Here is a 15,053-nt window from a genome sequence, read left to right on the forward strand (position 1 = left end):
CAGCCTCTTGTTATAGAAAAAAAAATAAAATAAAAAAATAAAAAAAACAAAAGTCTCTCCCCCCCAAAAAATAAAAATAAAATCCAGGCACCAGCGAGTAACAAGAAGTATTTCCACTCTTTCCACAATCTATATACATATGCTGTCCAAAAAATTCTGTACCTTTACAAATTTTACATCAAGGTACTTATCCACGGGGAGGGGGGGGGGGAGTCCTGGACAGAGCGGGTAGGCACGTGTGGAGAGGGGTGGGGTGGGGGTGGGGTGGGGGTGGGTGGGTGAGGAGGGGTGGGAGGGGTGGGGGTGGGTGGGAGGAGGGGTGGTGGAGGAGGGGTGGGGTGAGGGAAGGAAGGAGGTGAGGGAAGAAGGGGGGAGAGGAGAGAGAGAGAGAGAGAGAGAGAGAGAGACTCAGCCTTGAAGAACCATCTCACTTAATTAATTGACCATTTAGACCTAAACTGTGATCTGGTCCCACCAGTCGAGCGTCCAATTAGGGTCAGTCTCCTACCAGTCGATCGTCCAATTAGGGTCAATCTCCCACCAGTCGACCATCCAATTAGGGTCAGTCTCCCACCAGTCGACCGTCCAATTAGGGTCAGTCTCCCACCAGTCGACCGTCCAATTAGGGTCAATCTCCCACCAGTCGACCATCCAATTAGGTGTCTTAGTGCAACCAGTCGACCGTCCAACTGCCTTTATCCCATCAGTCAAGCATCCAATCACCAGTCGTTGTTCTCACAGACTGGGGACCAATTAGAAAGCCGGTGTCTGTACCCCCTGGACCCTGACGCCTGCCGTTCAATAGTGGCAGTCGCGCTAAATTGCCCCAGGATTGGTCACCCGTACGCTAATACCTGAGAGCGTCAACACCGGCACGACCATCAGGTGTTTGTTTACCTTACCTGCTGCCGTAAACAAACATATGGAAGCGTTGACAGCTGTAGCCAATAAGCTCTTCGCGTTGACAGCTGTAGCCAATAAGCTCTGAGCGTTGACAACTGTAGCCAATAAGCTCTTAGCACTGACAGCTGTAGCCAATAACCTTTTAGCGTTGACAGCTGTAGCCAATAAGCTCTGAGCGTTGACAACTGTAGCCAATAAGCTCTTAGCATTGACAGCTGTAGCCAATAACCTTTTAGCGTTGACAGCTGTAGCCAATAACCTTTTAGCGTTGACAGCTGTAACCAATAAGTTCTGAGCGTTGACAACTGTAGCCAATAAGCTCTTAGCGTTGACAGCTGTAGCCAATAACCTTTTAGCGCTGACAGCTGTAACCAATAAGCTCTGAGCGTTGACAGCTGTAGCCAATAAGCTCTTAGCATTGACAGCTGTAGCCAATAACCTTTTAGCGCTGACAGCTGTAACCAATAAGCTCTGAGCGTTGACAGCTGTAACCAATAAGCTCTTAGCATTGACAGCTGTAGCCAATAACCTTTTAGCGTTGACAGCTGTAGCCAAAAACCTTTTAGCGTTGACAGCTGTAACCAATAAGTTCTGAGCGTTGACAACTGTAGCCAATAAGCTCTTAGCATTGACAGCTGTAGCCAATAACCTTTTAGCGTTGACAGCTGTAACCAATAAGCTCTGAGCGTTGACAGCTGTACCCGATAAGATTTCAGCGTTTTCAACTGTAGCCATTTATTGTTTTCTCTAATTTTCTATTTTATTATTTTTCTCTTTTCTTTTATCATCTTCTTTCGACTTCTTACTTTATTCATCTTCTTTCGATTTTTCTTCTGTCGACTTCTTCTCTTCTTCTCACTTTATTATTCTTCTTTCGACATTTCTTCTTTCTCTTCTTTTGACTTTCTTTTTTTTCTCCTTTCTCTTCCTCCTCCTCCTCCTTCATCTTACGTTTTACTTCGATCCATTCTTCGCTCTTCCTCTTAACCCCTTGAATACGATGACTTGACCCCTTGAATACGATGACTTGACCCCTTGAATACGATGACTTGACCCCTTGAATACGATGACTTGACCCCTTGAATACGATGACTTGACCCCTTGAATACGATGACTTTCCGGTCTACCTGAGTTTACCCTCTTTGATCCGCTATTTTCCTTTCATTTTCTTTCTCTCTCTCTGGTTAGATCAATAGTAACAACTACAACATGAAAACAGTAACACGGAAATAGTCTTACATATATTTACGATGACGTCATAGATGGGGGGTGACGTCATCAGTTTCACCGACCAATGACAGTTCAGGTGTTAAGTTACGCTCTACGTCGAGGGAGTAACGGAAGTGCCAGCCAGGTAAACAAGGTCACAGTGCCACTCAAACTACCTGCCCCTCACACAAGGTCATTATGTTACTTACTACTTCCTGGTTGGGTCAAGTTGAGTCCATATATTGGGGGTTACTGTCACAATAATCTACAACCCCACTGTGGTGTATTAACCCCTTTAGTACGATGATTTAACCCCTTGAATACGATGACTTAACCCCTTGAGCACAAAGTCAACATCCAGAGTTAACACCATGAAATACTTATGTAATAAACACATTAACAACACAACAAACACATCAACACAACGACACAACAAACACATCAACACAACAAACACATCACCAACACAACAACAAAGACATCAACACAACAAACACATCACCAACACAACAAACACATTAACAACACAACAAACACATCAACACAACGACACAACAAACACATCAACACAACAAACACATCACCAACACAACACATCATTATTTTCTGAGTGCGGACGAAAACACGCCAAGATGCTCCCTGAGTCGACACGTCACCCACCAGGTAATATATATCATTAGTAAACAATGGATCATCTGGCCTCGGGGTGACCCTTGTCTCCTTCACCAATGACGTACACAAGACTCTTTGTTCCTATATAGCTGGCCTCAGGGTTTATAGCTGGCCTCGGGGTTTATAGCTGGCCTCAGGGTTTATAGCTGGCCTCAGGGTTTATAGCTGGCCTCAGGGTTTATAGCTGGCCCTCGGGGTTTATAGCTGGCCTCAGGGTTTATAGCTGGCCTCAGGGTTTATAGCTGGCCTCGGGGTTTATAGCTGGTGAATGTTGCTTGAGATTGGGCCTCAGGCTTATAGCTGGCCTCAGGGTTTAGCTGGCCTCGCTTAGCTGGCCTCGGGCTTATAGCTGGCCTGCTTATAGCTGGCCTCAGGGTTTATAGCTGGCCTCAGGGTTTATAGCTGGCCTCGGGGTTTATAGCTGGTGAATGTTGCTTGAGATTGGGCTGGTTAACGCTGCTTGAGATTGGTTTATAGTTAGTTAATGTTGCTTGTGATTGGGTGATAGTGAACGCCACTTGTGATTGGGTTTAGAGCTGATGAACGCACTTGTGATTGGTTTAGAACTGGTGAACGCTACTTGTGATTGGTTTAGAACTGGTGAACTCTACTTGTGATTGGTTTAGAACTGGTGAACTCTACTTGTGATTGGTTTAGAAACCGATCGCCAGATTGGGTTTAGAGCTGATGAACGCACTTGTGATTGGTTTAGAACTGGTGAACGCTACTTGTGATTGGTTTAGAACTGGTGAACTCTACTTGTGATTGGTTTAGAACTGGTGAACTCTACCCTCCATTATAAGTTACGTCACCATAACAAACAAACACAAACCTCAGAATAATATAACGTATTAAAAAGGTAATAAAAAATTATACCACAATTAAATACAACCCATAAAATATAACAACATACAACTCATTATATCAGAAACAGCATAGAACTACAACAGGAGAAAATATAACACCTTCACACCTTAAAATATCTATCTGGCAGGTAAGGGGTAGGTAAGGGGTAGGTAAGGGGTAAGTAGGGGGTAGGTAGGGGGTAGGTAGAAAGCAGGTACAGGCAGGTAAGGGGCAAGTACGAGGCAGGTAAGGGGCAAGTATGAGGCAGGTAGGGGGCAGGTAAGGGGAAGGTAGGGAGACAAGTAAGGGGCAGGTATAAGGCAGGTAGGGGGCAAGTAAGGGGCAGGTAGAAGGCAGGTAAGGGGCAGGTAGAAGGCAGGTATGAGACAGGTAGGGGGCAAGTATGAGGCAGGTAAGAGGCAGGTAGGGGCAGGTAGGGGCAAGTATGAGGCAGGTAGGGGCAAGGTAGGAGGCAGGTAGGTGGGCTAACTTAAAGCAGACCCTCAAAAAATAAAACTTGTACAGGTATATAATTAAAATGGGAACGGCGAATTGGAGGAGCTTAAAGGGTTTTCAAAAGAGAATTACCTGCTAGCGGCCGTCCAATATCCTCACTGGCTTATTTTAATACGGAAGATAATGAATTGAGAGAGAGAGAGAGAGAGAGAGTAATCCTTTGATTTTTTAGAGGACTTCAATCTCTAATTAATGTTATAAGCTTCCAATCATTCTGCTCTATGACCAATCACAGGCAGCTTCCCAAATCAAAGGTAATCTCCCCAATAAAGACTAATCTTAGTTTTTTCTTCTTCAAAGGCAATTGTGTTCAGGTTTTAGGAAACAACAACAAGTAGTAATAATAATAATAATAATAATAATTAAATAAAATAAAAATACATTAAAATAAAAATAATAATAATAATAATAATAATAATAATAAAACACAATAATAATAATAATAATAATAATAATAATAATAATAATAATAATAATAATAATAATAATAATAATAACAACAACAACGTCACCACAACATGGGCCTCAACACAACATGATGGTCGTGGTGTCACTCCAACATAATAACAACTCTCCCGGCTGTCACACAGAGTTTGGTGAAATTTTCAATACTTTTTAATCCTGTCCCAACGATTTTGGTCATAAATTGGCAAACACTGGTTGGTATAATCCAATTAAACAAATAGAAAAAAAAGTTAATTAAATATAACAATTAATAAAATCGAGTGAAGATGGCAAAAAATATTACGATAGATAGAATAAAGGAGATAGAGAGATAGAAGATGAATGAGGAAGAGGAATAATGTATGGTAAGAGATGTTGAATGTTGGAAGAGAAGAAGCAAATGTGTGGGGGTACAGATGTCGGTATGTAGAAGAGAAGGTGTAGATGTCTATATGAGAGAGAGAGAGAGAGAGAGAGAGAGAGAGAGAGAGAAACTGACCTGTTAACCTTTACTAGAGTTCAATAGCCTCCCAGCACCCACCACCCCTGCCTGCCGCTCCTCTCACCTGTCGGAAAAAAAAAACAATCAACTTTTAAACAATGACAATCAAAACAATCAATGGCAAACAACAATGCCACATTATAGTAAAAAAAAACAAAAAAAAAAAACACCCAGCAATTATTTACATGTCATACAAAAAAAAACCCACACAAACAGTATTCGCTGGTGTCTCTCCCTAAACAAAAGTGGTATATAAAAGTATGTTTGTGGACGCGACAGGCTTTTGTTTTTGGTCAGGTAAATTATTTGTCGAGTGAGGGCTTTTTTTTTCCTTCCCTATGGCGAGGATTCATGACGCGAAATTTAAATGGCAACAATATGCAGATAAATCACCAATTTATATACATATGGAAAGAATTAACTCTCTAAAGTCATTTACCTCACACAACCTCAGCATATTCTGAAAATGAATCTGAAAAAATACACTTAACGGCTTAGGAATGCACTCTAGGGTTTAAATGCCGTAAAAATGCACTCTAGGACATGGAGTACGTAGCGTAAGAATGCACTCTAGGACATGCAGTACGTAGCGTAAGAATGCACTCTAGGACATTCAGTATATGCCGTAAAAATGCACTACAAAACGCTATATACCGCATGAATGCAATCGAGGACCTATATACCGTAAGACACCCCCTAGCAGACACTTCCTCGCCCCTAGCAGACATTCCCTCACCCCTACCACACATTCCCTCACTCCTACCACACACTCCCTCACTCCTACCACACACTCCCTCACCCCTACCACACACTCCCTCACTCCTACCACACACTCCCTCACCCCTACCACATATTTCCCTCACTCCTACTACACACTCCCTCACCCCTACCACACACTCCCTCACCCCTACCACACACTCCCTCACTCCTACAACACACTCCCTCACTCCTACAACACACTCCCTCACCCGTACCACACACTTCCTCACCTACAATAACTCCAACCCCTATATACCTCCAGCATTATCAGAACTAAAAAAAAAAATAAAAAAAAATAAAAGTCTAATATAATACTTCTGACAGTCAGGGGACGAATTTTTGGCGGAAATAAATCAGCTGTAATGACGGTGGAAACCGGATAAACAAATACAGGATGGCGCGCAGACAGCGAGGTTGGCGGGAACACATCTTACGGGAAATTAACTGTCATTCAGCTGTCATCCAATAAGTCGAAGAACTACTTTTATTATGACACTTAAGAACTTATAACCATCTAAGTGTTATTCCCACTGAGGCTGGTGTGTGTGTGTTGAAAGTTGTAAAAAAATAACTGCCGGGTAACTAGGTAAGTGTTTTATGAATTAAAACCTTTAAGCTTTGATGGCGTTTGATAATGACACCTGTAAACATGTTACCTGTATATTGTGATTATAAGGTAAGGAAGGTGGATCGTACACTAATAAGAGGTCTTTATATGTTATACTCAAGCCGAGGAAAGACCCAACGCACTAAGTGGAAGACGAGACCTCAAGTGGTATCTCACAAGACCCAACGCACTAAGTGAGGACAATAATATAACCCTCAGTGTTGGGAAGAAGATGCTTATAATAACAACAAATATAAATGACGAGGCCAAATGTTACACCCACTAGGTACTGACGAGGTAAGAGTGTAGTGTAGTGTGAGGCGAGGGTGTAGAACTAGGAGGGTGTAAGGTACAGTACTCCACACCCCCGCTAGTCGTCCACTGACCTCTCACCAAACGAAAGAAACAGTAAAAATAAATAAAACCAACACACAACGGCGCTTTATCTCTACATTATTTCCCTCCATATCAATAACGAATATTTCTCATGATACTCACGCCTCGACTTGTTGCCATATACCAGGGAGGGAGGCAGGGAGAGAGGGGGGGCATTATTTTGATATGAAATAAACAGAGTTGGGATTTGCTTGCATTTTTGAAGAGTCAATTACTGAGGCAATCTTGTGAAGAGAAACGTGTACAGTACATCAACGCTTACATGAACACAACAATACAACAACGCTCACAACTTGCATCAACGCTCACAACACATCAACGCTCACAACACATCAACGCTCACAACAACACATCAACGCTCACAACACACATCAACGCTCACAACAACACATCAACGCTCACAACAACACATCAACGCTCACAACAACACATCAACGCTCACAACAACACATCAACGCTCACAACACATCAACGCTCACAACACATCAACGCTCACGCATCAACGACTGTTCCCCCTCGAGAAGTCTTGACTACATAATGTAAATCCTGTGCGTTTATGTGTGTGGCATCGTCCCGCGAGCAGTAAATATTGTTTTATGGTTACCGTCGGCTCGCCTTGTAAGTGCCTTGTCCATAGCAAGTTGTAGATATCACCACTAGAGGCAGCTACTGTACTGTCACGCACCATCACCACCACAGATACATAAGAGGACAGAGATTAGATCGAGATTTAGACAGACAGACAGAGACAAATATTCAATCTTCATAAAATTTATCTTTAATTCGGCATGTATATTGACAATGCAGGTATACAATGAAGCTCGCCAGTGCGGGTATATAATGTACATAGACAATAAGGGTATACAAACAATGTATCAAGACAGTGTAGGTAAACTAACAATGGTAAACAGTAAGTTGAGTTGACCAACGTTACGGCTGTACAGTTATATGATGAAATACCGGATGAAGTTTTTGTTATAACGTGTTCACTTCGCCATAAGTTTACTGAACAATTTCGCAATAAAAAAAATCTAAATGATTTACTCTGCCTGTGGAATAAATTGACTTTGTATCACGACTTCCATAAAAAAGTATGATTCAGTAGAATGTATACAGACAATATTTGCAATCATACATAATAAACAGTATTGTAATATACATCGATTTCCGTGTAGATATGTCCTACAGCCATACATCCAACATACATGATTTAATTCTTACATACACGCATACTTGACTATTTTAAGTTATATACAACAGGTGTATGAAATATTCCTACTCCAGATACCCACCAGATGACACGTAATGTTCAGTGTTTCGGAAATAATTGACAAAAATATTGGACCACCTGACGATTCGCCCCTCCTAACCTAACCCTAAACGTTAACCTAACCTAACTTTATCTAACCTACCTTTCCCAACCCTAACTTAACCTAACCCCTCCAGATAGCGTTTGGGTGGATAATCTTCAGGTGAAATAAAGTGGAGGAGGGGGATTTTCAGATGATCTCAATTATCATAGTGAGCCGAGACGAATAAACCGTAGAGCCAGAGCCACAGGGCCACTTAAAGTAAATATTTTTGATTCAATGGCACTTAATTATCCCTAAATCATCCTGGGGGGTACAATTTTCCATATGTGACTATCATGATCATCCACAGGCGATCCTACCACTTTTCTGAATCATCCGGAAGAGCCTCAATCATCCACATGCGACACTACCACTTTCTGAATCATCCAGGAGCGTCACAATCATCCACATGCGACTCGACGATCACTTTCTGAATCATCCAGGAGCGTCACAATCATCCGCAGGCGATCCAACAACCTTAGTAAATCATCCATAAGCACTATAATCATACAGAGACGGTCCTCCATCTTCAACATCATCCATGACCATCACAGTCTTTCAGGGGCGACCTTACTGCCATTCTAAACCACACAGAGGCTACGAAAAGCCTCCAAAGACGACAATGGCATCTTTCTACTTCACCCAGACCTCCTACCAACCTCCTGGACTTTATTTTGTAGAGAAAGAGAGGGTGAAATAAGATTAAAGGTGGAGGAAGAAAGTTATAGTTCGGAAATTCAAGACATTTAGGAGGCGGACTGACCGCCTTGCAATGGGTTAGCTAAGCTAATAGTGTGTTAGGGTTGTGTCATGGGTAAGTTATTGTCTGTCGACACAGGCACTAGACAGCCTACCATATCCGGACCTCCTACCACCCTCCCAGACCTCCTATCACCCTCCTAGACCTCTTACCACCCTCCCATGCCTCCTACCACTCCCCGGACCTCCTACCACCCTCCCCGGACATCCAGAAACACCACAACCTCCCACACAAGCCCAGGGACCCTTTGAAGTTCGTTCGGGACATCGCAGTTACCAAAGAAGCCATCGCAAAAAAATCGAAGTTTTCCTAAGGAATACGCCGACCTTCTATGGCTTCCCGTGTATGCTTCTGTAAACTACCCAGGCATACAAGTGATCGCTACATGGACAGTAAAGCAATGACTACTGTAAACATCATTTCTCTCGTAAAAGTTGTTTAATAGACGTATATAAATAAGTTTAATATAAATAACAAAATGAAAAGACTGAAAACGGTGGTAGATTTTTCAGTGGTTGACTAAAAACAATACTTATAATGTCAATCCAAATGACACAACAACTACTCGGCGACTCCTACAACCAAAACATCATCATCTATAACTCCCAGACTCACCTATAACTAACTGGCTGACCAACACCACCAACCAGCGAACTTCTACTACCCTTTACTGTCACCTGAGGCACACATCAATAACCAATGACATCCAGCAGCCCCAAGGTAACACAGCAAGACTCTTACTACTCCAGGTGGATTCTGAAAAGCCGACCCTGAAAGCCTCCTCTTGCTCCTCCTGTACGTCACCTATTGGTATTCCTGGATCTTTGCCCTGTTCCGGGTCTCCCCTCGCGTAGAGTAATTTAGACCAGGCGGAGAGGGTCGCGGATAAGTCAACAAGAGAAGCCTTGTCTGACGGGGGACTCGGTGGCTGATGAGGGAGGGTAGTGGGGCGAGGAGCTCAGTTCTAAAGATATATAGCTTTTCTGGTGGGAGTTAGGTGGTCCCTCAGGCGTTCATTTCTAGAGGGAAGGAGGGGACTAAGGGGGGAGGAATAAGGGGGAGGAATAAGGGGGGAGAAATAAGGGGGGATAAGGGGAGGAGGAGAAAGTCGTTACGAATTAACATATCTTTATCTAGTTTCATTATGGCGTCGCGTCCTGGGTACAGTAGGTCTATGCCTTGAGCGTCCACTGGTTACTGCTATATGTGTGCTGTATCTCTGGCCTGTGCAGCTTTGGTCTGACAGAAAGTCACTATACCTCCCGCCAAGACCGAAACATCCCTGCCAGAAAACGGATAACACACACAGTGACCAGAGACAGTCATGTGCACAATTTACAATATCCTCTGGGGTGAAATTTCTGCTGGCAAGTGATTGGTAAAGTGGCTCCGGTCCTGAAATCATCCCCCGAGGTTGACAGTAGAGCGAACCTTCCTTGATTTGTGGTGCTTAGGTGACTGGATTTAGTTTAGTGAGAACATCTTTTATACAGATCTACAGTGTGAACCTAGTGTATACCCTTCCTCCTCCTCCCATAATAACTAATGTGACGTACAGTATAACTAAAGGTCAATTGGTTGTTCCTCAAGACCATATAATTATTGATACACGCGACTACACCATTTTGCAATCCCTCCTACTGTCAACTCTATCTTCACAATAAGATTATCTCTCATAACATATACGACACCATACACCACATATATAACATACAACATATAACATTATACAACATACATCATACAACACATACATGAACAACAAACAACACACACACAGGTACAAATACAACATCATACAACACACACATCTACAACATACAACACAATACATGTCCCTAAAGAGGATGTTGTGTAGCCAATATTTTTCACTACTCTCTCACTGCCGCACCACCACCACACGGAAAGGTCACGCCAGGTCACAGGGTGGGAAGAGAAAGGTCAAAGGAGGTCATGTAGTGAGGACATAGGAGGTTATGTAATGAAGTCACAGGTGTAATGACGTCATAGGTTATGAAGTGAAGTCATAGGTCAAATAGTGACGTCATGGGAGGTTCTTTAGTGTTTATCTGGTGAGAATACTAAAGTAAAAAAGGTTATGTCATCAGGTGAGGCAGAAAGGTCACACAGTCACAAAATAAGGCAGAAAGGGCCCACACAGCCACAAAATACGGCAGAAAGGGCCCACACAGCCACAAAATAAGGCAGAAAGGGCCCACACAGCCACAAAATAAGGGCCCACACAGCCACAAAATACGGCAGAAAGGGCCCACACAGTCACAAAATAAGGCAGAAAGGGCCCACACAGCCACAAAATAAGGCAGAAAGGGCCCACACATCCGTCACACAAGGGGCCAGGGTCGAAGGTCTTCCTGTGTTATATTTACGTCCACCGGATATTAAGTTTGTAGTCCTTTACCACCAATGACGACGAGGCCACGATACTAACGATAGTCGCTAGTCATTCTTATATACGATAGTCGCTCGTGCATTCTTATATACGATACTCGCTAGTTACTGTGCATTCTTATGTACGATAGTCGCTCGTGCATTCTTATATACGATAGTCGCTAGTTTCTGTGCATTCTTATATACGATAGTCGCTCGTGCATTCTTATATACGATACTCGCTAGTTACCGTGCATTCTTATATACGATAGTTGCGAGATACTGTGCATTCTTACTGCATATACAATAGTTGATAGTTACTGTGCATTCTTCTATCATATCTATCTATCTATATATCTATCTGTCTACAGTCAAACATTCAAGGCAGGTAGCTTGGTACATCCGAGCGCTGCATTGTTTTAGGGAGACACCGAGAGGTTGAGTGAAGCTTTAGCTAAACTATCAAAGGTTAGGAACTGATGGGTAAATGACATTGGTGGCTTCTGCTGTGTGTTGCTGCCTCATGTTAAACACCACAGGATGGTAGAGAGGCGCGTAAGGTTACTCCTCCTCCAGGCTTCAAGGTTTAATAAGAGTGTTTATATCTTATCTGGTTGACTTAAACTGAATTAGAGTTATGGAGTTTGAAAAAAATGGCCACAAAACTGCATTGAGACTCTACCTTACCTACACACTTATATGGCCGAGTCACTTATAGTTTAGTAATTAAAATTTGTTATATATAAAAATTTTGGTATTTTTTCTCGACGACTTTGTTAATATTATGTTAGACTTTTGGATTGATGTTTTTAAATAAATTCTGACTGTCGCTGACTCGTTATTCTTATGGGATAAATACCCGTTTGATGTTGTGTATAAAATGTATTACACGGCATTAAACATACACATTACTCTTAATACTATAGAATATTTGAAAATTATACATGAAATATTTTATTACGAGTCCATTATAATTTGCATGTTATTGAGGATAAACGGCTAAATATGTATCTAATATACTATAGGACTAGCTGTGTGTCTGTCTGTTCTGGGCAGCCTAAACGGCACAATCGTTTTTCATCAAACTTGGTGGAAAAATCGCAAAAGAATCGTAGAGTGGAACAAACCTGGTCCTATGTCGATAGTTTCTTTAGGAAGGCATTAATTAACCATTTTATTTACGCTTGCTGTACTCTGTCAACCGGACGGCGAACCGGGCACGAAGGGCCCACGATCACTTGTACATTATGATAGGTTAGTTTACTGGTTATACACCACATATGTTTGACAATCACTATAGCTATACCACCACATTATATACTTGTTATATATGACGGCAAATTAAAAAAAAAAATAAGACTCAATATACTGTATAGTGTATACCAGATCCCTATACATACACCACCATGTATATTATTGGTCAGTATACTGGATATACACACCATCTATACATAACTATCCTGAGGGTCACTCGTTTACACCCGGGGCACCCTTAGTTAACCCAGTTGTGAATGGGTACCTAGCTTTATGGTTGGGAAAGTGGGTTAGGTTAGGTTAGGTTTAGTTAGGTTGAGTGCAGTCTCTCTCATGTCTGCGAATAATTTGAGAGAATTGATGGTGTGTTTACCTAGATCTCTCAACCTACATCACACATACTAATGAGAGAGATAAATAATTACTGTCTCTCTCTCTCTCAACAACACCACTGGAGAGAGATAATTACTGTCTCTCTCACCATCTCTCCCTCTCACACAGTATCCCGTCCCCAGTTTACGTAAATTAATTTTCGCTGCAACACAAACAATTATTTCACCACTCAGACGCTGTATTCATTTTCGCGCTCGCAAAAAAATTGTGATGATATTTTCGCGGTGACAAGTTACGGCTGTGGGTTCATTTTCGCGATGATGTGTATTATTTTTGGCGATGATGTACAAAGCATAATTTAGGAGCTGCCAAAACAATTATTTTTACGCTGAGAAACAAGGAATTATTTTCAGTTCGCGATGATATATAACGAATTATTCTGGCGTTAACGTACACTGATTTTTGTGCTGATATATATTACGTCATAATTAGGAAATTTACATAACTGACTTCTTTTACAATGGTTTCGTTAATGACTTTCATGGGTTATATTCTCGCGAAAGTAAAATATAAACTACAGTATATATATTTTTTGAGATTACTTAAAGTACTTATATTTTCGAGAAGTCCATAGATTTACTTTGATTCCCCTTCGCAGCTTATTTATACTATTTCATATTTTCTCGAGGATGGGAATAGATTGTCAATTTACTGGAACATTACTTACAAACTTTGACGTACCGAGATATAATTAGGGTATTTTTTGTAATTTTTGCGGTGACTTATAACTAGCGATACTTTGGCGACGATAAACAGCACTCATAATACTTTGGCGGAGTATTGTCATTATAATTTGGCGAGGACATATGAAAGACAGCAGTTTGTTATAATTTGGCTGGGAACTTATGATGGATGGTATTTAGCGATAATTTGGCTGGGATCTCATGACTGACGGTCCTTGGCAACAATATACGAGACACTATCTTTTAGCCTTACCTTATCGCTGGCTATATTTTCCCGACAACATATGATGGGGCTATAATTCTGGCGCCAACCTCGCTTCATCACGCCAGCCCAGGGTGAGGGACAACTTCCCCTTTGACACACACACACACACACACACACACACACACACACACACACACGTACTTACAAAACAAATAAAAAACTTTTGTACATTTCTCACAAAGTTTGGTGTGTCGTGTGGTACTTCAGTTTCAATATGAGTAGAGCTTTGTGTTGTTGTGGAGCCAATGAGCGGTAGATAGGCCTAACGTACGTACGTGTGTGTGTGTGTGTTTAAGTTAGTATGTCTGAACACACACACACACACACACTTAACAAAATACGACCAGAAGGAAGACAAGTAAATCGTCCAGATGAATCTCCGCGAGGCAGGCAAGCAAGGTGGTCAATGTTGGACACTTGCTTACGAACACGACCACTGCAACTGGTTTATTATTATTATTATTATTATTATTATTATTATTATTATTGTATTTAGAGAGCCAGAATACATATAGAAACAGATAATAATGATGGATGGGAAAAGACTGACGAAATACGAGAGAGATCTGACCTCACCTAGAGAAACCAAACTTAACCTAATAACCTAACCTAACCTAATCTAACCTAACCTAACCTAACCAAACCATAAAATTATTCAACAGTATTATCAGGCATCTGGCTCAGTGGGAAAATACACCCGCCGACGACACCTCAGTCTTTGGCCACTTTATTGACAAATTATGAGCGAAAGTGGCCGTGTGGCGTCCAGGCAGCCACGGCCAGACCTTTACTGCCTAATACTACTGGAGGGATGGCGGGGGAGGAGGAAGGTTTGTGGTGATCGGGAGGAGGTCGGTAGTGACAGGGGAGGAGGAGGATTGGTGGTGGTGGCAGGGGAAGTAGTAGTAGTAGTGGAGAAGAGTGACGGTAGTGGTGGCGAGTGAGTAATGGGAGAGTACAACACATAAAATTACACAACAAATGGTCTTCACTCGGCACATCCTCACGTAAAATATAACACCACGTCCACAACTCCTAACGATAGGTTGGCTGATACACCCTGATACACTTTGATACACCCTGATACACGTTGATACACCCTGA

The 15,053-nt window shown here is 42.0% G+C and overlaps 1 protein-coding gene across 18 annotated transcripts in view; it reads right to left on the reverse strand.

The window, feature by feature from the left end:
• LOC121872040 (cubilin-like) overlaps nucleotides 1-15,053 on the reverse strand; it is a 205,740-nt gene that overhangs the window by 88,768 nt on the left and 101,919 nt on the right. For 10 of the 18 annotated variants that reach the window (XM_042374705.1, XM_042374695.1, XM_042374707.1 and 7 more), the window contains exon 1: nucleotides 2,143-2,197. The exons of 1 other annotated variant lie outside the window; for it this stretch is intronic. In XM_042374705.1, coding sequence (XP_042230639.1) covers nucleotides 2,143-2,182 — 40 coding nt within the window. In that variant the 5' untranslated portion in view covers nucleotides 2,183-2,197. Of the gene's footprint in view, nucleotides 1-2,142; nucleotides 2,198-5,089; nucleotides 5,157-15,053 lie in introns of those variants that run through there. 7 more of the 18 variants (XM_042374701.1, XM_042374702.1, XM_042374698.1 and 4 more) reach the window with 1 other exon arrangement.

The sequence above is a fragment of the Homarus americanus genome, unplaced genomic scaffold (assembly GCF_018991925.1).
Source record: "Homarus americanus isolate GMGI-L3 unplaced genomic scaffold, GMGI_Hamer_2.0 scaffold51476, whole genome shotgun sequence".
NCBI classification, from domain to species: Eukaryota; Metazoa; Arthropoda; class Malacostraca; order Decapoda; family Nephropidae; genus Homarus; species Homarus americanus.